Genomic DNA, 21,128 nt, shown 5'->3' on the forward strand with positions numbered 1-21,128 from the left:
TCCAGCTATAGCTCATTCTGCGATTAAAACATTCAGCTTTTCTAATGCTAACTTTACTGTTTAGGCATTTACTAATGATTTATTGGCTATTTTGGGGTTTGGCTAATATTTTAGCCATGTGCTAGCTGTTTTTGATAATCTAGGATTTTTTCAGCTTTTAGGCTATTTTGGAGTTTAACTAATATTTCAGCTACATGCTAGCTGTTTTGGTTAATTTAGGAATTTTTTGGTTTGTTTTTTTGGGCTAATTTTGAGCTTAGCTAATATTTTAGCTTTATGCCAGCTGGTCTGGCTAAATTACAAATTTAAGCAGTTTTTTTAGGCCGATTTGGCATTTAGCTTATATTTCAGCTAGATGCAAGCTTTTTTGGCTACTTAATTTTTTAGCCTTATGCTAGCCATTTTGGCTAAATTAGACATTTTACCAGTTTGTTCGGCTAGTTTAGCATGTAGCTAGTGTTTCAGCTACATGCTGGCTTTTTTTTGTCAAATTTAGAATTTTTTTCAATTTTTTAGGTCAATTTAGCATTTTGCTAATATTTTAGCTAGCTATCAGCTACAGCCTTTTCCGCTATTAGCCTTAGCTATAAACTTCAGCATTTTCAGGTATTAGCGGTATCTTCAGCTGCCACATGCCACAGTCACACTATCATCATCACAGGTAATGCTATATATGTAGTTTTTAAATGTTTTAGTATTCTTTTTTTCTTTGAAGATTACAGAAATGAATTATTTTAAATTTGGCTAAGTTTGGCTTTTTGGAAAAGCGTAAATGTTTACATTTCGGCTGTGATTGTGACACTTTTTCTGTTGGCCTACAGACCGACCTCTGCCCCCCATCAGAGAAGAAAACTGTGGCCTTCACAAAAAAAAATCGGGGACCTCTGGTCTAAATGATTTCCAGAAAATGTTGCCTGTCTAAAAGAATATCTGGGATCTTCTGGTCAGAATTGTTCTGGATCTTTCAAAGTTAAAAACGTCAAAGTTTCTAAATGAAACAAGGTCTGGGGGGCGGATTTGGAACAAAAACTGCTTTTAACCTCTTCAGACCTGGAATCTACACGCACAGATATCACATGTTGGTTACTGTATTTTCAGATGTCGCCATTTCTCTCATAGTTTAGGCAGAGGTGCAACTTATACTCAGGAGCGACTTATTTGCTTGTTTTTTTTAGACATCAAAAGGGTCATATGTTTGTAATTTTCCCGGTAAACACTTGTCTTTTAGCAGATGTTTCTGCTAACAAACGCTAGAGGGCGCTGTATCCAAAGAATTTGCTGCTGACAGCTGCAGAAGAAGTGTCGTCCAAAACAAACATGGAAGAGAAACTGTTTGTTTTCCTCTTAAACAATATTTGCTTTAAACTAATAAGGGATAATCATACATTTATAACTTAACTAATTGAAATTAAATAAATGTTAATTTTGTACCCCTTAATTGAAAAAAAATATTTTGTTTTTCTTTAGTCAGAGAGCCACTTTTAGAGGTAAAAGAGCCGCAGGTTGCAGACCTCTGGTATATAGAGAGAAAAGAGGGTGTGGCCTAAACGGACCCTTTGAAGAAGTTCTATGGGCAAACATGGTCATCTGATCAGATCATATAAAAGGGATGACGCCATTCTGAGGTTATTAATGCAGCGTGAAACAGGAAATGACAAAATCCACCAAACCAGCAGCATCAGATGATTTGTAACTTCCTCTTAAACATTTCATTTGTTTCCTTCTGAAAACAAACACGACACAATGCTTTTAGGTTTTTATAGATTTATTGGATTTTTAAGTGTTTTATTGTTTTTTTCTTCCAAAAATCCTGAGGTATTCACAATATAATGGCATTTTTTTCTTTTTGAAATGAGACCAGGGAGGGGGAGGGGAAACAGCCAAAAACAAACAAACAAACAAAATAAACAAGGAGGGGGCTGCAAAGGTTTGTCAACTGTCAATACAACACAGTTCATTGTGTGTTTTTTTTACAAGAAGCCTTTAAACAGCAGCAGGTGAAGTTGTCCCTCCCCCAACCCGCAAACCAGCAACGTCATGCGAGTTCGGCAGATGACGGCGTTTTGAAAGACCAAACAACGAACCTCCAGGACATTTCAAAGAGGGGGCGGCACGCCCTGCAACCAGGAAGTGCAGCTTATGAAACAAATCTGCTGAAACCCCCTTTCAAAATAAAATTCAAAAATGTGGGTGGAATTCAGTAAATCCGGTTAAAGAGCACCCAGATTTTCACGTTAAAAGCATTAAAACTGTGAGCGTCCACAAACACGGCGATGTTTGTTTGTCTGGGGTAAACAAACGGTTCCTCCCAGTCCCAGGAAGACGAGAACCTTCCGGGTCTGCCGAATGGGATCAGAACTTTTCGTCTATGAAACCGTTAGTGTGAACGCGACGACAGAACAGATGAAACGCAACGAGGGTCTCAAGTTCTGTCTGTCCTCCACAATTAAAAAAATAAACAAATAAAATATTAACCCCTCCCACCCAGAAAAATATACAGAAAAACAACTAAAGACCAATAAATAAATACCAGTGAGAAAAATACACTGCTGAATAATTTTCTTGCTCCGTCACAAACTCATGATTGATAAAATAAATGCTGTGACTAAGAAAATAAAAAAAACTCCACATATTCTGTTCTGCACAACAAACAGCAACACAAACTAAAGCCGTCATAAGTGCAACATCAGCCCAGAGCGTCTCTGCGACAGAAGCAGCTCTGGTCTCAGCGTTCCTCGGGTCTCTGGGCGTCGGCTAACGGTACAGCATCCGACCGCGAGGAAACCCAGGTGGGGGATAAAATAAAGAAAATACCAGCACACACTTTATGACCCAAATAGCAAACGGGTCATAACCAAAATAAAATACATTAATATAAAAAGAAAAAATACTAATAAAGATTCGGCTTTCCCCCTATGTGGCAGTTTAAATGAGGAGGGCGGAGCCTAACGGTGAGGAAGACTGTCGCCGGAACGACAGCCGTCCGTCTGGGATCTCCCGATTATTTTCTATCTCAATTTGGTGTCATTGTTGCCCTGAAACATAAAACAATAATAATAAAAACTATCATAATTATAAAAAATGACAAATTTCAAAAAGCTAATAAAGACTTTTGGTAGACAGACGTCACGCACGCTCTCTGCACACATACACAACCGAAGAGGACGACACACAACACGAAGGGAAACGGCGCTAGCATTTTCTAACACTGTCAGCCGACGAGACTCCGCCTCCTCCTCCTGTGACAGTCCAAAGTGAAACAGTATTTCGCAAAAATTAACAGAGAACATAAAAAAGCTAAAACACTTGTATCTTCCTAAGTACACAATAGTTTGACATTTAAAAAAACAAAAGAAAAATACATAAAATCATAAATAAGAATAGATTTGTTTGTGCATCCCCGTCCCAACCGGCCATTGTCTCAAAACAACACAAACAATGGCAGTTACAGCGGTGACATAAACATGCAACTGATATACTTTACAGCACAGATCTGCAACCCCCCCAAAACAAACGAACAGAAAAACCCGTCCCTCCCCAACCCCAATACAATCCTTAAATATTAGCCAGCTCATTCAAAACACGTCTCTTGCTCCGCCTCCTCTCTACAGCTGAGGCGGGGCCCAGAGGAGCGAAGACCAACACCCCCGCTGCCTTCAGGTTAAAATGGAAATCTGTATGTACAGAAGGCCCCGCCCCCCCGGCTGAAACAAGCTGAAGTGCTTTGAGCGACTGCATAGTGAAAATGATATTTGGTTTACTTACAGATGGGTTACAACACGCACACGCTCAGTGCCAAGGCACGGTGCAGCCTTCAACCGGCGGCGGCGATGCGGCGCCTGACAAGCTAATGTACACGCAAAGCCACTAGTGGCAGCAGCCGGCTTCCCTGCGTGGAGAGAGGCTGTAAAATGTCTCAAAAAAGAAAAAAATGATCACCTTAGAGGTGTCAGGGGTGCAGCGTCGCACCATCAACCAGTTGGGTGAGTGCGTGTACAGCGTAAACGGATCACAGCCGGCCTCCAGCTGACACTAAAACAAGCTTGTGGGGGAACAGTGACCTCTAGCGGTTCTTACTGGAACTGCACCAGAACAACAGGTTGTGTCACAGCTGGCCGACCTAAAAAAAAACTATGCAACGGGTCTAAACATACAAGTTAAGATAGTTTAAGTGAGCCAATGTGATTAAAAATAAATAGTTTGGTAAAAGAGTCCATAAAATAATTTACATTCTTCTTCCTGGAGCCATTTCTCCACACTTCATGAAGGTGGGGGGTCAGCATCCGGTGTGTTTATTCATGCACTAACGTTTAGTTTGAGAAGCGTTTTCTTTATCCGATGCTGCTCGGCCTGGAGGGCTGAGCCGGCTGCTGCCCTGTGGGGGTGCACCAGTCCCCCCTGCACACTATCACACACACACACATCCTTCCCTACTAGCTAGAGATATTTCACATATAGCTTAGAGTAATCCATATAAGGTCACAAACAATGGTCATCGTTACAACAACAACAATGCTCTTGTTCTTTTGTCGAGTGGTGGTCACCTTTGGTGTGATCTGTCAGCTCCACCAGTGGACGGACGGACGGACGGAGATCTGGACAGACTGACCGCTTCTACTGAGCTGTAGTGTGGCGCCCCCTTTGGTGAGGTGTGTGTTTTACAGTCTGAGTGAGTTAGTGACTTCCCCTCTCCTGACCGCCTCCCACTTCCTCTCGTCTGACTCCTCCTCCTCCTCTGTATTTGGTAAAATGTGTCGACATTGCATTATTTCATTTATTTGGCTTAAAAGAAACAAAAAAAATGCGTCCTTTGGGGAAAAGAAGTGACAGCAGCGTCTAAAGCAATCAAACGTAGCAGCAGCAGATATGTAAATAAATAACGCGTTTGAACAGTAAACAAACAAACTCGTTTGTTGGTTTAAACCATGAAAGCTTTTGCAGTAACAGGAGTGAAACCGTCGCGTTCCTCCTTCCTCTAACTTTCTCTTCCCTCTTCATCTCTCCTCTCCCGTCATGTCACTTCCACTCGTCTTTCCTTTCATCCCTACATCCCTGTTCCTCTCTGTCACTCCTCCGTTTTCCCATCTCCTCCCTCCGTCGCGGCCGCTCTTCACCTCCAAAGCGCTGGTTTGGTTTGGCGCGTGAAGGACGGCGAGCCGGCGCTCTGAGTCTACGTCTAGCAGGTTTGGGTGTGACCCTGCGAGGCCGGAGGCGGAGCTCCTCCTCCCGCTCATAAAGCTGGACGTGTTCTGTGTCGTCTCGGAGAGGCGTCAAAGCTGGGAGGCCCTCGGTTTACTAAAGATCTCAGCCTCAACGGACCGATAAGATCCAGAAAAGTGACTTTTTAAAAAATAAAAGCAAACAGATGAGATTTTGGAGTGGTGAAGCCTCCGTTAGAAGGTTCATTTCTGCTGCAGAGGAAAGACGGGGCCTAAAATAACAGGAAAAGATGATCTTGTTTAATGATAACGCAGCATGCGGAGGCAATGGCATGATCTGGGGTTCCTTTAGTGCGGACGGATTCTGTTCACAACATCCGTCTGGGTCATGTGACTTAAAGCGGCTACCTGGATTGCTAAGCTAGTTGCCCAAAGCTAACAAAAACCAAACAATAAAAGCTATTTGGAAAGTTTCTTCAGGGAGAAAAGATCCAGTGAGGAAACCGAAGAAGAGTTTTCGACTTCAATAAAGCTGATTTTACAGACAAAACCCGGAGTTTTCCTCCACATACGGAATTATTGAGACAGTTGTTCTCATGTAGCAGAAGCCGCTCTAATACGCAGCGACAGACTAGACTATTTCACGTGCAAATAATAAAGTTGGAGACACGGTGGGTTTATATTATATTTAGAAAATACCAGTTTTACGACGGTTACGTTGTTTTATTTTGCTTTATTTATCCATACCACCTTAAAGGTTAGACGTAACTGAAGCTAGCATGCGGTTGTTAGCCTCCACTTTACCGTTAAAGGGAAAATCTTCATGACAAAGGTCAAACTTTTTACGGAGAATGAAGATTCAACCAAATAAAGTTGATGATTTATGAAAATTTGTTAAAGGGACATTTGAGAATTTTCCTGCAGCGAGGCTGAATTATTCAGAAAATGTTCCTTTGTGTTGAAAAAAATATACACAATGAATGAAGATTTATGTAAAAACAAAATATGATCGATCTTTTTGGCTAGAAAGATAATCAGATTGAGAGTTAAAACTACGTTCTATGGGAAAATTATATATTTACAGATTTATTTCAAATCACAATCTTAATCAACTGCTAAAAAAATGATAATCTTGGATTAAAAAAAAAACTAAATTTCTTGTAGTAGCATTTTATTTTGAAAATAGAGTTTCAGAAAATGAAAACTCAAAAATGCAAACTTCTGCTCCGTTTGGACCAAAATAATTCAGAGTAACTAAAGACGACGAGCGTTCTTTCGCTCATCAGCTGTCGAGATCTGCCACTAATCTTCTAGGTGTTCTCATTTAATGTTTAGAGAATAAACATGATTTAATTAGCCTTAAAGCTACAACTACAGTCACTTACTGATCATTTTTAGGAAAGATTCCAGCAAAAGCAGCTCCTGATGCCTTCATTTAGCTCCTGTAGGACCCAACGCCTCACAGATTGAGTCAAATGACGTCTTAAGGTCTGCAGCAGAATGAAATCTTTGATTTTTTGAAGATATTTTCCACTATTACCCTTCTCAGCGGATGAATTTTGATCTCCCAGCGGTTCGACAGTTTGACTCCTCGTCTGAAGACTCCAGAGAAACACCAAACTCCACCTCCACGCCTAACTCAAACCCTCATTCAGCCTTTGGTCTGAGACACTACGTCAGTCTAAGCAGCTGAGGCAGTGGTGGACTAAGAGGTAGGCAGAAAGAGTGCAGTAAAGAAATGCTCCAAAGGGAATCAAACCACTTCCAGCCTCCTGACAGACTGACATCGTGAAGATCTTCAGGATTTTTAGGGCACAGATCCACTTTCCTCTAGTCCCTTTTCCACCACTTTTGTTTCAGCTCAACCAAAAAAATAAACAACTTTTATCGGTCCTGTAAAAGCTAAAAACTCTCTAATTTTTTTGTTTTTTTCCTTCAGTAGATGCTGCTAAAAACAGACGACGTGTTATCGTGATTTAACCTACATTCATCGTACAAAAAGCTTTGTGATTGGTGTAGTGTGAACTAAAAAGTGACAAAGCAGTTTGATAAAACAGCCAGTGAACGCGTCGTGAGCGTTTCCTGAACACGTGTTAGATCCATGAACGCACCGTTGATCTGTCCTCGTTATGTACAGGAGTTATTTGTCCAGTGTGACTACTCTGCTGAACGGACACTAAAATAGACGGTTAGTTTGTTAGTATACAGCTGTTAAAGACACTGTGATAGGAGATGACAGTGTGACCCCCCCCCCTGTACACTAAGTTTGTCTGCCAGCTCAATTTAACAATAAATAACCCCCCTTGTCATCCGTCCGTCCCCCGTCCACCGTGGTCATCACTCCATCCGTCCATCCAGAGTCCTCCAAAGTTTTTGGGTTATCCTGGTCCTCCGGTGAACAGGTGGGCTGAGAAGAGGGCGCGGCGGCGGCTGCACCGGCTAGACTAGGACCGGCTGGGCGAGGCGGAGCTAAAGCTAGGCTAGTCTAGCGTGCGGCTGCGCTGGCGCCGCGTGGGCCGAGGCTAGGCTACCTGCTGAAGATGGAGTGGAGCATGTGCTGGTGGCTGTAACACTGGCTGCTGCGGGGAGACTCCGTGCCGTCCATCACTGTCTGAAACCAGCCGGCCACGTCCACCTCCAGGACCTCGTAGCGCCGGATGAAGCTGTGCTCCTGTTGGGACGACACAAGCCGTCAGAGTCTGAACGATTCCAGCGACTTCAACGCTTCACCAGACGTCACTTACCAGCAGCTGATGGTATTTTGGCCTTTTTCTGTGATCCTTTGTGAGGCTGCGGACAGACGGAAACGTTTGTTTGTTTACACAAAGAGAACTTTTCAGCATTTAAACGACACCAGCCGGCTTGTCGGAGCCACTAGAGCTGCCACAAACGATTATTTTAATAGTCGACTAATCGGTTCATGTGCAAACTGGACGTAAATCACACATCTTAACATTTGTCTGCTTTAAATTAACTAAAAATTGAGATTTATAATAATGCTAGTGTGAATGATGTAAGCTGAATTTGGCTGCTGAAGATGCTAGTGATGTTGGCTGAAAACACTGAAATTGATAGCTGAAATCACTGAAGCCGATAACCAGTTAAAATATTAATTAAATGCCAAATTAGTAAAAAAAATAAAATAAAGCCTAATTTAGCCAAAATAGCTAGCATGTAGCTGAAATATTAGCTAAAGTCTAAATTAGCGTAAAAAACGTAAAAAAGCCTAAGTTAGCCGAAAAGGCTGACATGTAGCTGAAATATTAGGTAAGCACTAACTTAGCCTATAAAACTTAAAAAAGCCGAAATTAGCAAAAAAAAAGCTAACATGTAGCTGAAATATTGGCTAAACCTTAAATTAGCCTGAAGAACTTGGAAAAAACGCCAAATAGTCCACAAAGCTAGCAGAATTCCATTATAACTTTTAACTTTACTACACTCTGACTCCATATAATATAAAGTAACAACTAATCGACTATTAAATTAGTTGTCGACTTTTTTAATAGTCGATTAGTCAACTAATCATGGCAGCCCTAGTAGCCACCTTCAGACTAATTCCTGCTCACCAGTCTTTGACGAAGGACTGGAAGTCGAGGGAGAACCCCATACTGAGAGGCAGCAGAGGAGGGTCTTCCTGCAGGACTTTGGTCAGAACCTCAAAGTCCGTCTTACAGTTCTTGTAGGGAAACTGTCCCGTGGCCAGCTCCACCTAGAGGACGACAAATGAGAACCCAGCTCTAAAAACACCCAGAAATGCATTCATACAGGCAGTTTTAACTAGGGAACGGTACCGAGACTCTGTGCTGAGTCGGTACCGACATTTACAGAACAACCAGAACTGTAGTAAAAACACAGATTTAGGTGCTTGTTTCAGATATGTAAATTCACTTGTATTAAAGTCAGTTTTTGCTGTCGCCATTTGTGTTAAGATGAGATCCGACATCCTGCGGCACAATCATGGCATCGGACGGGTGAGTCCAGCAGACGAAGGATTTGAGCGGTTGAGGCGGCGACCAGGGACTCGGCTTTCGGCGTTTGACTTTGTCAGTGACTCAATCAGTGGTTGGAAAAATAATTAAAAGCTCTGGGACAAAAAGGCGAGTTTGTCAGTTCTGTAACTTGGTTTGAGGGCTGTTTAGAGACCAGAACTGCTTCAAAAGTATCAGTTTGGCTCCAGATAAAATCATTACCCAACCCAGTTATAACCAGAAAATCAACATTTATAAACTTTACAGCTTTGTAGTAAAAAAAAAAACCCTGAAATTTCCTTAAGTCACTGGATTTAATCGCTCTTATCACAAAACTTTCTTTTTCCAGTCAGTGAGCATAGATTTGTTTGTCATTACCCTCCTATTTACAAGTATTCTACAAAAACACATCAAGAAAAGATTTGTACGATAACAGCAGAGAGGTGGGAATGAAAAGAAGGACAGAAAGAGTAAACGACGTGGTTTTAGCTGGTTTTGTATGTCGTTGGGTCTGAATCTGCCGACTTTAAAATAATCTGTAGTAGAACAGGATGTGACTTATTCTACAAACGAGCATTTTGGAGTTTTAAGACACTATACGGACTGATTTGTGCAATCTTACAACTCAGGTCCTAAAAATAATAAGTAAACGTGGAATTTCTAAGTAAACACACAGCAGGGGAGGTTCAAACAAACTACTGCCACCTCCTTTGAGATGTCAAACCTAAAAAACGTCCAGCTAAAGCATGTAAAGAACTAAGGTCTCCAGTTTAAGGTTTTTTAATCAATAATGTGTGGAATTAAAGGTGACTTTATAAAACAAAGAATACTAACTCAGGAGTTTGAGACAGAAATTACAAACATTACTCCACAAATCTCACCATCTGCTGCTGCTTTTTTATTTTTCATATTAAATGAATAGAACTCATATAGAACTCCAAATGAAAACCATTCCATCCTGAAAAACAGTTCTGAAATATAAAAGTAGCTTTCACGTCTTTACTGTTGCTGGATGTTTTTATTTCCTTTAATTCTCAAAAATCTGGACGGAACCGCGATCATCTCATGTCCTGAAATACGTCTTACCAGAGAAATCCCGAGGCTCCACACGTCTGCTCGGATGTCGTAGTCCGGTTTGGTGGGATCCGGAGGGTCTATCCGTTCAGGCTGAAAAACATCTCAACGTTAGTGAAATGATAAATGAAGGAGATTCTGAAGAACTGAGGCACATGTTTGACCCCCGAATCACGTTTGGTGTCGACGCAGCATCAAAGTTTATCGTCTTCCTGAATATCTGCAATCCACGTCTATCCTATGGAGGACATGTCTACACCTGAATCTCTCCACTGCAGACTGCTGAATGAACTCTGTTTCTGCAGAGGACATTCAAGGCTTTCCAATGATACCAAACGTGACGGGGTGGGGTTCTGGGAATTGTAGTTTTGATAGATTTAAAAACTTTTTGACTAAAGATTTTTTCCTCTGGTAGTCAGGAGAAGTTTGTATGTTTTCATGGCGTAGGATGTCAGACTTCAGGCCTCGAGAGCCGGCGTCCTAAAGCATTTCCCAGAACCTCAGTTACCTGGATCCGGCCAATCAGAAGCTGCAGTAGCAGTTTTATTAGAAAACATGTGGTGTAGTTTGACATCTCTGCATTAAGGTGTACAGCACAAGTGTAACCATGTGAAGTTCTGTCTGTGTGGTCGTACCGCCATGTAGGCAGCACAGCCGGCGCTCCGGGTTTTGGCCTTGGAGTCGACGAGCCGTCCGCTGATGCCAAAGTCGCACAGCTTGATCTGACCTTTAGCGTCCAGGAGGATGTTGGAGGGCTTCACGTCCCGGTGGATGACGCCATGTTTCTCCTTCAGGTACAACAACGCCTTCACGATCTGCACACGGGAAACACACACAGTCAAAATGCGAGACCACATCCGTCCAGGGAGGAACGCCACTCCGCGCGCGTCCTCAACTTACCGCCACGGTCATCTTTCCGAGGATCTGCTCCGGAATGGGGCCCTGGATTCTCTTCTTCAGCTTCTCTGCACACGTTCCCATGAGCTCCATGGCGATGAACACGTCGGTCTGAACACAAACGTCTGAGTTTAACCAGCTGAAGGTGGAAGCTCACAAAGATAAGCAGAATAAATGGACCAGTACCAGTGACTGTACGTGAGAACTGGACTGAGTTAGTGTGATGTCACTCATAGACTATGTCCTTATTCCACCCTAATCCCTAACTACTAAAGATTCTAAAGGTAATTCAGACACGATCAATCAGGAGCGAGCTTGTTAGAAGGCCACACCCCTTTCTATGTGGATCACACCAAATCTGTCAAACATTTTGAACGATGGACAAGGAGGCCGACAGGCTCCACCTACTTTTATCGAGGCATCTGATTGGTTAGTTTATTACTTGAACTACTGAAAAATAAATAAATACATTCTAAAAAGTTACCAGAAAAGGAATTCTGACCATTAGAATGAGTAACAGCTGTTTATTTATATAAAGAAGTACTTCCTGTTTGGAACGCCAGGGGGAGGAGTCTCTCAGTCCAGTTCTCTTAAACAGTAAATGACTAAAAATCAATTCTTTTTGGGAAACCTACGTTGGTGACGATTGCTCCATAGCACTGAATGATGTAAGGACAGTCGTGACTCTTCAGAACCACATCAAGGTCCATCAGGATCCTCTTATTCTCGTCTTTGTTTCCTGTTCGGCGCATTTGCTGGAGACACGAACACACACAAGAATCAGAACGTTCCTGCACGATCTCTGAAATCAACCAGAGAAAAAGAGGGAAAAACAGTGACAGAGTGGGGAGTCTTACTTTGACGGCGATGACGTGACCCGTCTTCTTGAACCGGACTTTGAAGACCTGTCCGCAGGTGCCGCTGCCGATCTCCCCTTCGCTGATCAGATCTGAAACCTCGGCCGGGTATCGCTGCAGAAACACAGGGAGCCGGGACGTCAGACCGGAGCCGAGCGGGATGTCAGACTGCTTCCAAGATGTTTTTACCCAACATAACATTAAAAAACTACATTCTAAACTTAAAAACAAAGATTATAATCCACATTTACAACCACACAAACAAAGTAACTACATTTTTTAAAAGATATTCACCTAAAATAAAAGATGAAATCCATGTTTAGCTTTAAAATGTGCTTTTTAGTATTTATTGGCCCCTTCTGTTGCAATTCTCCATAAATGTGATTCTAGGTAAATGTGTAGAAATTTTCTTAAACAAAAAAAAAGTTTTGATAATAGTCAGAGAAAAACGACTTTTCTTTGACTGAAGTTTGCTCTGGGAAGTTTCCTAAACCGCTTTCACCAGGAGTTCTTGAGGAACAGTCTTAAGGTCTCAGTCATCAGTGGAGAGAAGGTCTAAGCTCCTCTGAGGGAATCAAGTCTTTCCTCACATTGTTTTAGCCTCACAAAGTAAACCAGACACAAAAACAAACATCTCAAGGCTGCAGATATGCTGACATGTTTCCTACGGCAGAAGGAGATGTTGATGAAGTCTGAACTTAAGTAATTTATGAATAACTTTTTTGCTTCTATGATCGTAGCGCCACTTGTTTTACAATAGCTGCGTTTCCATGAAATTTAGCAAATTGGATTTTTGATAATAAATTCTCTTCATGTTTTAAGTTTTTGCGCTTAGAGGAGGTGATTTTTTTGGGCGAATCGAAATGGACAATTTTGCAGAACTGCAATGGAAACACTTGAATTAAATGTTCTTCTTGGTATGAAAGGTTGTCCTGAACGCTCCACGAAAGATCCCATGGCGTCACAGCTCTGTATAAGTTACGTCCGACCAAGATTTCATCACGGCTTCATCTGTAGCCGCACTTTTCCAGCTTGCAGCCTGAATTAGACGCACAAGTCTCCTTAGAGTCCTTAGTCCCCTAACCGTACTTGTTCTCATCCATTACTGTGTTTTTAATGACTTATCGCAGGAGTTGGTTTGTGTTTTATCGCATAATTATAATTTAATAGAAACCGTGTCATTGCAAAACTGTTTTGTTTTTCAAAATTCCTAGAATTTTGATAAATTTTGAAATAGAAACACAGCTAGTGTAGGAATACTGAAGTACAGGAGGAAGAAACCCAATTAGGGTTGGGATTTAACATGTTTTACAACCATAAAACATTTTTCATGGTTGTTTTTTTAGCAGAGTGTAGAAATAAATGAAGGAAAAATAAATGAAAAACCAAAGCTGAACAGTAGGAAAAAAACAGAAAGAGAATCTCAAAAACTCTTTAAGAGAATCATCAAAAATAGACATTTAACAGCAAAAAAACTAAATAAACTCCAGTGAATATATTCAAGACCATAAAGAAGACCTATACCATAATAAACAATAATAGGCCGTTTTTTTAGTTGATCTCAACATGCCCGCTGTGTGTGATGGAGAACCAGGAGCGTCCATATCTTACCTGACCGTCAATCTTAAGGTAACCCGTCTGCTTCATGATCTCCTGTAGTTTCTGGTCAATCTCTGCACTAAACAGACAAAGAATGAAAAATACAGATGTCACTGAATGCAACGTGAAGATAGAACTTTATAAAATTTAAAGATCAGATGAGAGAAGCTACTCAGCACCGTTTTAAATAAATATTATAGAAAATAAATAAATCTTCACTTAGAAAATGCTATTTCTATTCATCGATTGATTATCCTTGAGGACAAAATTATTTGTAGCTATTTTTGGAGAATATTATCTAAACTATTAGTTGTTTTATTAAGAATTCTTTATTTCAACGATAAAAGTTCCACTTTTGTCCAGAATAAATCAGTTTTTATGAGAAAACTGTTTTTCACATAAAAACGGTTTTGGAATGAAGATTTCTGAAATAAAACTATTAGGTAAAATAAATAGAGTTTTTGAGCTTTTATGTAAACATGTCCTTTAATATGAGTGAACACAGAAACACACAGCAGCTTCATTTCTTTCCCGAGGCGGTTCGGGAGCTCCCGCTTACTTCTCCAGGCTCCTCTGCAGGCCAAAGGGAGGCGTGGGCAGGGTGAGCATGTGGCGGGGGCGGCTGGGGTACGAGTGGTGCTGGGGGGAGCTCTCTGACGAGGACGAGCGGCTGCCTCCATCGTTGGCCAGAGGCAGTTGGAGTGCTGGGTGTGAGAAACGGACGGTTAAAACAGGAAGTGGACCGCAGGTGGAGGTGAGCTCTCCGAGACTTACAGCCCTCATGTCTGATTCCTCAGATTTCAACACATTTGATTCCTTAATCTGCCCTCAAAGATTAAAGATTTCCATACAAATAACCAGCTGATCATTTGTGATTAAGAGCAACTCTCAAACATAACTGAACTCAAATCTGATTGGCTGTGTCTGAACCTGAAAATCTTCAGTTCTGCTTCTTCTACAGATTAACTTTCCTCCTCACATCACATCTCCACTGTGGGGATTTAGATTTAGCTTGTATAAATGTTTTTTAACCCAGTGGCCCCCAACCCCTGGGACGTGAACGGGTCCGTGGGACAGTTGGTATCTGGCAACAAAGCTTAAAAAAAAAACAGTCTAGATTTTGTTCTGTTTTATTAATGATCTGATTCTGGAGGAAGTTTTATTTTGAAAAACCACTGGATTCTCTCCACCATATCTGACTCATTCTTGACACATGTCAAGTCGCTCAATCACGCATTATAAATTAGGGGTGTAACGGATCACAAAACTCACGGTTGTCACAGCTCGGATCATTTTGCGGATCAGTAAAAAGTGGAAGAAAAAAAAACTCAACTACTTTTTTGAAAAGCTTTAAAACATATATTTGAGAAAACATTGAAGTACTTCAAATTATAAATATACACTCACACATCCTTGAACTTTGAACACAAACAAAAATGTAAAAAGTTTCTAATGACATTTGCATATTTTGAGACTAAATCTACAAAAACTGAGAGAAAAGAATGCTGAATATGCAACCCCCCATGTCCAAATGAAATCTTAAGTGAAAAGTTAAAATCCAATTTTTTTTTTGTATTAATTGTAGTATTGAAACTAACTGTGGGAACATTTAAAAATTTCAAATAACTTATTATCCGTATTACATTTGCAGGTAAGGCGCTGCCATGCCTGCTTTTCCTGAGGATTTTTGATCCTTTTGGCTTGCCGTACTGCCTTCCCCTGATGGCAGCTGCTGCTCCTCAGTGGGAGATCTGAGCCCAGACACAGAGACGAGTACCGATGAACCGGTGAACCGTGGCTAGTGATCCACACGGGTCACAGATTATCTGTGTTCTGTTACACCCCTATTGAAAACCCATTCACTACTCTGTTAAAGCAGCTGTTCCGACTGCTAAATTGTAACCCACAAACTAGCAAAAAAACAAACGTATTTGTAAATACGTTTTCTCATTTAATTTCATTTTGGCAGAAAAGAGAAAACGGAAGGAGAGCTTTCAACTTCAAAATAAAAGAGATGCATTCAAAAAACAAAAACCGGAAATCTTTCCTCCAAATATGAATTTACTTGTTCCCACAGACCATAATACTAATAATAATGCTAAATATTCAGCAACCAGCTGCAAGTTGTTTGAACGGTGTTTATTTCATGTTTATTTTATTTATATATATATATATATATATATATACTATACTTTAAAAGTTGGACGTTGCTCAAGTTTCCATCAGATTTTGTAGCATTTACTATGACAGTTATGAGTTAAGGGAAAATCTAAACCAGTTATTATTTCAGCCTCCAACAGACTGGTCTGTGAAAATACTGTCCGACATTACACCCGTAAGTGCCCTGAAAGGGGTTGGGGACCACCGCTTTAAATCTTGGGGTTCTTTTGGAGTCCTAGAGCGGCTTCAACTAAAGACGGCTGCTGCACAGTTGGATGACGCCACAACTTCCCTCAAGGTACTCTGATCTACTGTTTTAGACTAATTTATTAGTGTTTTTCTCTTTGATTTTTTTGGTCTGTCGACATTAAAGAAGGAAAAACTTCTGCTCTGTAAAACTTTACGTCCCGTTAAAGCCATGCAGGGATGCTGTGTCGTCACCTACAGAGCAGTCACACACAAACACAAGTAGGGCTGCCACGATTAGTCGACGATTAATTTAATAGTCGATTAGTCGTTACTTTATATTATATGGAGTCAGAGTGTAGTAAAGTTGAAAGTTATAATAGCCAATTGCTAGCTTTTTGGACTATTTTGGCATTTATTAAGGTTTTTAGGATCATCTGGAGTTTAGCTAATATTTAAGCTAAATGCTAGCTGTTTTGGCTAATTTAGGCTTTTTCAGTTTTTTAGTCTAATTTGGTATTTAACTAATATTTTAGCTGGCTATCAGCTTCAGAGTTTTCAGCTATTAGCTTCAGCAATTTCAGCTATCAATTTCAGAATCTTCATCTATCGTCACTAGCATCTTCAGCGGCCAAATTCAGCGTACAGCATTCACACTAGCATTATTGTAGGTAACGCTATATATCTAGTTTTTAGTTAGTTTAAATATAATGGTTAAGATGTGTGCTTTACATCCAGTTTGCACATGAACTGATTAGTCGACTATTAAAATAATCGTTTGAGTCCAAATCACACATAATGAACATGTGAACTAGAATCTGTGTTTATACACTAAAGAAACGGGTTCTCACTGCAAACTACAAGTAAACTCCTAAATGTTTGTCACTTCCTGCTTCTCTACCCTTCATCATGATGATGAACAGAAGCTTTTTTCTTTTTTTGCACGAGTGAAACAGCGCTCTGCCAAGAGCACCAGTGTTTTCATCCAGGAGTCACCTGGATGGATCAGCCTGTTTGGGGGAAAACAGTCGGTGAAAAGAAGCGGGGTTAGTGTGAGGGCAGCCGTTGGCACACATTTCATCTCCAAAGTTCTGACAGCCTCTAAACAGATGGGAGGACGAACGAACGAACAGACGGACCAACACAGATGCTAGCAGGCCCGCCTCCTGCTCACACAGCGCCACTGCAAAAAAGAGGAGGAGCCAGGAGGTGAGAAAAAAAAACAACAGTCCAAAGTGAAAGAGAGACGCAGTAATTCAAAAACTGCATAGCAAGACTGAGATGTAAGTCAGACGGACTCGAACAGGAAGGAAAACCTTCAGCTGCGGCATTAGGAAAACAGACGAGAAAGGGAAACCAGGCGGAAGTTTCCCGCTCCTGCAGACAGAACAGTGGGATGCTGGATTAGAGACGCTCAAACAAAACAACTCAGTCCACGACGCCGTGCAAAAAAACAAAGCCACATGCACAAGAAGGGGGTCTCTGCCTCCAGCAGAACAAATGTTAATGGTCCTCCACGTGTGCTGAAGCACACAAACACATCAACACGAACCAACACTGCCCTGCCACTGGCACAGACACACAGGAGGGTGGAGGTGGGAAAGTGGAGAGATTCTGTGACTTTAGGGGATGAAGAGCTGCAGGCTGGGAATGTCAGGGATGGAAAAGTACCGGATTCAAGAGTTTGTAAAAGAAAGTGCTGATTGTTGGGGGAAACACTTTCTAATAAAGTGAATAAAAGCTTTTTATCAGGTACAATTACTATAAAAAAGTTGTATTCCACTTTGAAATTAACTAAAAGCACAACAAATGTCAAGATGATGTAAATATTTAGTCAAGAGCTTTAAAGTGGAATATTTCTCTGGATGTTCCTCTGAATGAGATGGAGAGGAAGTGATGGAGAGGGAGTGAGCGGAGCAGAAAACGGAGGTCTGAAGGTGGTGGGGAGCAGTGGCAGAGGTGAATGAATGATACCTGCACGCTGGGAGGGGGCTGGAGCAGGACTGAGCTGGATCACGATGACTAGACAGAGGAAAGAAAATATACACACACATACACGCACATTACAGGAAACAGCAAACTTGTTCACTTCCACATTTCATCATGTTCTCTTCACATGAAAATAAAACACAAACTTCAGCTTTTGGCAGAACAATGAGAGGACAAGAGCACGAAACCTTCATGGGCACAACACCGCCCATGTTTCTGATCCCATTTAAAAATAAATGAATGTGAATCTACAATTCCAAAATCTGGTAAAATTCCCTGCAAAGAAACTGTATGCATCGATGCTCATTAGATGACCAAATATAGACCAGAATGCATTGCATTTGAACGTTTTTATATGCAACATTTTGGTTTCTTGGTTTCATAATTTGTCTTTGTAAAATGTTTATATTTATTTCAGAAAATGTGTGCCATTATCAATAAAAATAAAAGTAGTGTCTGAATTTTTTACAAATCCTAGATAGTCCAGTACTTTATAGTCTTTTACGGGTCAGGGAGTAGTGAGGGAGTTCAGATTTAACCCTAAAATTAATCTTCAAAGATCAGTGTCATCAGTATTGATCCTAAAGGACAGCTGTTTCTGGAGATGATCGAGTTTCTTGACTTTTGGATCAGGAACTGAAGTCTTTAACGATTGTTATCCTTTAATAAAAATTGACAACACTTTAGACCAAACTACGGCCAGAGGGCCACATGCGGCCCATCAAACTCTTTAATCCAGCCCATCCAAACTGGAATAAATCATATTAACAATCCTTTATAATGTTTTATTTTCCCTGTATCTGTAGCCTCCTCATATATTGTGGACTACAAAAAAACAGACATTTGCTAAGGTGCAGAAGGTTATTCTGCGTACATGTGGTGTTAAAAGAATTGTTTCTTTTCTGATGTTCACGTGTGTTTTCCATGTCGGACATTCATTTTTCTAACCATTCAAGCACCACATGGATGGAGCATTTCTCTAAGTTTGCATTTGTCCCGTCTAATTTGCACTGAGAACAAAAGACACTTTTTTTTTTTTTAAAGAAAAATTCTCAAATGCTTTTGTTTTTAATATCAATTTTCAATCAGAATTAAAACACGCTTTCATCCAGATTCCATGTCATTTCTTTGATAAGGTGGATCTCCAAAAACACTCCACGGATCTGTTTTTGGTGCCGTTTAGAACCCATGTTTGTAAAAAAGTTGGCCCACCCCTGCTTTAGACAACGTGGGGAAAAGAATGATGAATTGGTAAACTTATGAACATAACTAAAATGTACTAAAAGAAGAAAGAGTTCTTGGCAAACACTTTCGAATGTTCTTTAATTTTCAGATTTATTATTCTCCTCAGTTTGCAGGTAAGAAAAATAAAGCCAAAATGATTTGCTAAAGAAATATAACTGGAGATAAGAGCTCTTTTTTCTTCTAAATTAAATGGATTTATGCTAACAAATAACTTGTCTTTAGCCTTTGGGTTTCTCTTGAGCAGAAACATCTGACTGTTTTTGATGATAGGATGCAAGACATTTAAGTGTTTCTATCATTTTTTACCTTCGAGAAATTATTTTCTTGTTGTCTTGAGTTTAAATAAATATCTTATTTTTGTTTGCACCATTTTCTAATAACAAAAATCCACAAATTAAAACAAAAGTGTAACCTTTCTTTCAGCTGCGCATAAATCAAATGTTACTTTGACGCAGCTAGCTTGACAAATTAGCTAGTTTAGGAGAACGTCAATGTAATCAAAAACTAGCTTTTTAGATAAAATTCAGTTATAAAGACGCTGTTTTAGAGTAAAATTAGTGTGTATAAACTCTGACATGAATGGCACGTCTGTATATTTGCATTAAAAACTGCAAAGAACGCAGAAAACTTTAAAGGCCTAGCCATCGATGTGGAGCTAGCCTATTAGCATAGCATTTTTGACAGGACAGAAACAAAACGGACCGCGGTACAAGGTTACCGGGGTTATATGTCACACCGCCGACACCGACACTCTCGGTAAAGAACCCAAAACTGAAGCTAACCCGATTGTTGAAGAAGCGCTTTGACGAAACATTCTTATATTTGTTCATGTTTGTTTACGTAGTTAGCATGCTAGCATGTAGCTATTAGCATGGAGTAGCATAACAGCCCTCATACCCCCCCACCACTCCTTCTCCCCGATCGTCCCCTCGCCGTTCTGGCCGGTACCGAACCCCGGTGACCCCTGCTGGACACTCACTTGGCCTCGGGCGTGACCGCTGCGGACTCATGTCGATGCTGAGGTCGATTCTCCGGCGGGCTTCTTCGTTTTCCTGCTTTAGCTTCTCCTCGATCCGCGAGAGCCTCTGTTCCAGCGACGACATCTTGAAAAATTTAGCACCATGGAGTTCCCAGCAGACTCCCCTCTCCGGCGCGCGGGGGGCGGGCCGATGACGCGCCACCGCGCGGACACTCTCTTCTGCAGTGGCCGCGCGCGTGTCGTCCGCGCGGCACTGTCAGTACCCCACACCGGCTCTCTGATCTTTTCCCATCATTCCCCCATTTTTGAGTTTTCTGTCTGTTGTTTTGGAGTTTTTACTGTATGTGCACATATTTTAATTAATATTAACCATCTTAAGGATTCTTTATTTGTTTTTCTAAGAATATAATTGTTACTGTAAATAAAAATCCTTGAGGTTTCAGCAGTGGCGGATTTAGTAGTTCGGGGACCCGGGCTAACAAAAACATGGGGCCCTCAGCAGTGGTTGTAATAATTATTTTAGTCATGTTTTACAAAAATAAGGCAAAAATAAACAAATAATACACAAATAATGGAACAAAAAAGTTTAAAATGGAAAGCACTTTTACTACACTGTTAGGGCTGCTATGAAAGATAAAAAAGTATAGAAATATATGAGAATAAAGTCATAAAATTATGAGAAAAAGGTAAACTTTTCACAAGAAAGAAATCTCAACTTTGAGCCTTAAAAAGTTTTAATTTTACACATGTTTTTAAATAAAGTTGTTCATTCATCCGTCTTCTTCCACTCATCCAGGCGAGTCACGGGGACAGCTGTTGAAAATAAAGCTTATTATGACTTTATTCTTGAGAAATTTCAAAAATAATTCACACAATTTTACCACTTTATTCAATTTTAAAAATATGTTTTTCCCCCTCAGTTTTAAGACTTAGTCTAGTAAAAAAGATGTAAAAGATATTTCCTCGTAATTTTACTATTTTATCCTAGTAAAAAAAAAAGCTTTTTCCTCACAAT

At 40.6% G+C, this 21,128-nt stretch overlaps 2 protein-coding genes across 5 annotated transcripts in view; one reads left to right on the forward strand and one right to left on the reverse strand.

The window, feature by feature from the left end:
• LOC112157183 (B-cell receptor CD22) overlaps nt 1-21,128 on the forward strand; it is an 821,740-nt gene that overhangs the window by 88,793 nt on the left and 711,819 nt on the right. The gene's annotated exons all lie outside the window — the stretch shown is intronic.
• On the reverse strand, nt 1,748-20,434 carry map2k7 (mitogen-activated protein kinase kinase 7). Of its 2 annotated transcripts, XM_024289793.2 has the most exons (12): nt 20,114-20,434; nt 17,875-17,922; nt 14,114-14,258; nt 13,567-13,633; nt 11,956-12,069; nt 11,734-11,853; nt 11,102-11,209; nt 10,837-11,016; nt 10,214-10,294; nt 8,726-8,868; nt 7,904-7,949; nt 1,748-7,830 (listed from the first exon to the last, which is right to left on the reverse strand). In XM_024289793.2, exons 1-12 carry the CDS (start codon nt 20,235-20,237, stop codon nt 7,687-7,689), a joined length of 1,320 nt encoding a protein of 439 aa, XP_024145561.1. In that variant the 5' UTR covers nt 20,238-20,434; the 3' UTR covers nt 1,748-7,686. The 2 variants fall into 2 exon arrangements, with proteins under 2 accessions (XP_024145561.1, XP_024145562.1); XM_024289794.2 differs by lacking the exon at nt 17,875-17,922 and having other exon boundaries at nt 20,114-20,430.

Source organism: Oryzias melastigma, linkage group LG1 (genome assembly GCF_002922805.2).
Source record: "Oryzias melastigma strain HK-1 linkage group LG1, ASM292280v2, whole genome shotgun sequence".
Taxonomy (NCBI): Eukaryota; Metazoa; Chordata; class Actinopteri; order Beloniformes; family Adrianichthyidae; genus Oryzias; species Oryzias melastigma.

Excerpts from the sequence above, each read along its gene's own strand:
- map2k7 (XM_024289793.2), bottom strand. The coding sequence starts at position 20,237 with ATGTCGTCGCTGGAACAGAGGCTCTCGCGGATCGAGGAGAAGCTAAAG. Across the intron at positions 13,634-14,113 it reads CTGCAGAGGAGCCTGGAGAA|TGCAGAGATTGACCAGAAAC; the intron begins GTAAGCGGGAGC and ends TTGTCTGTTTAG. Across the intron at positions 12,070-13,566 it reads ACCTTAAGATTGACGGTCAG|CGATACCCGGCCGAGGTTTC; the intron begins GTAAGATATGGA and ends GTGTTTCTGCAG.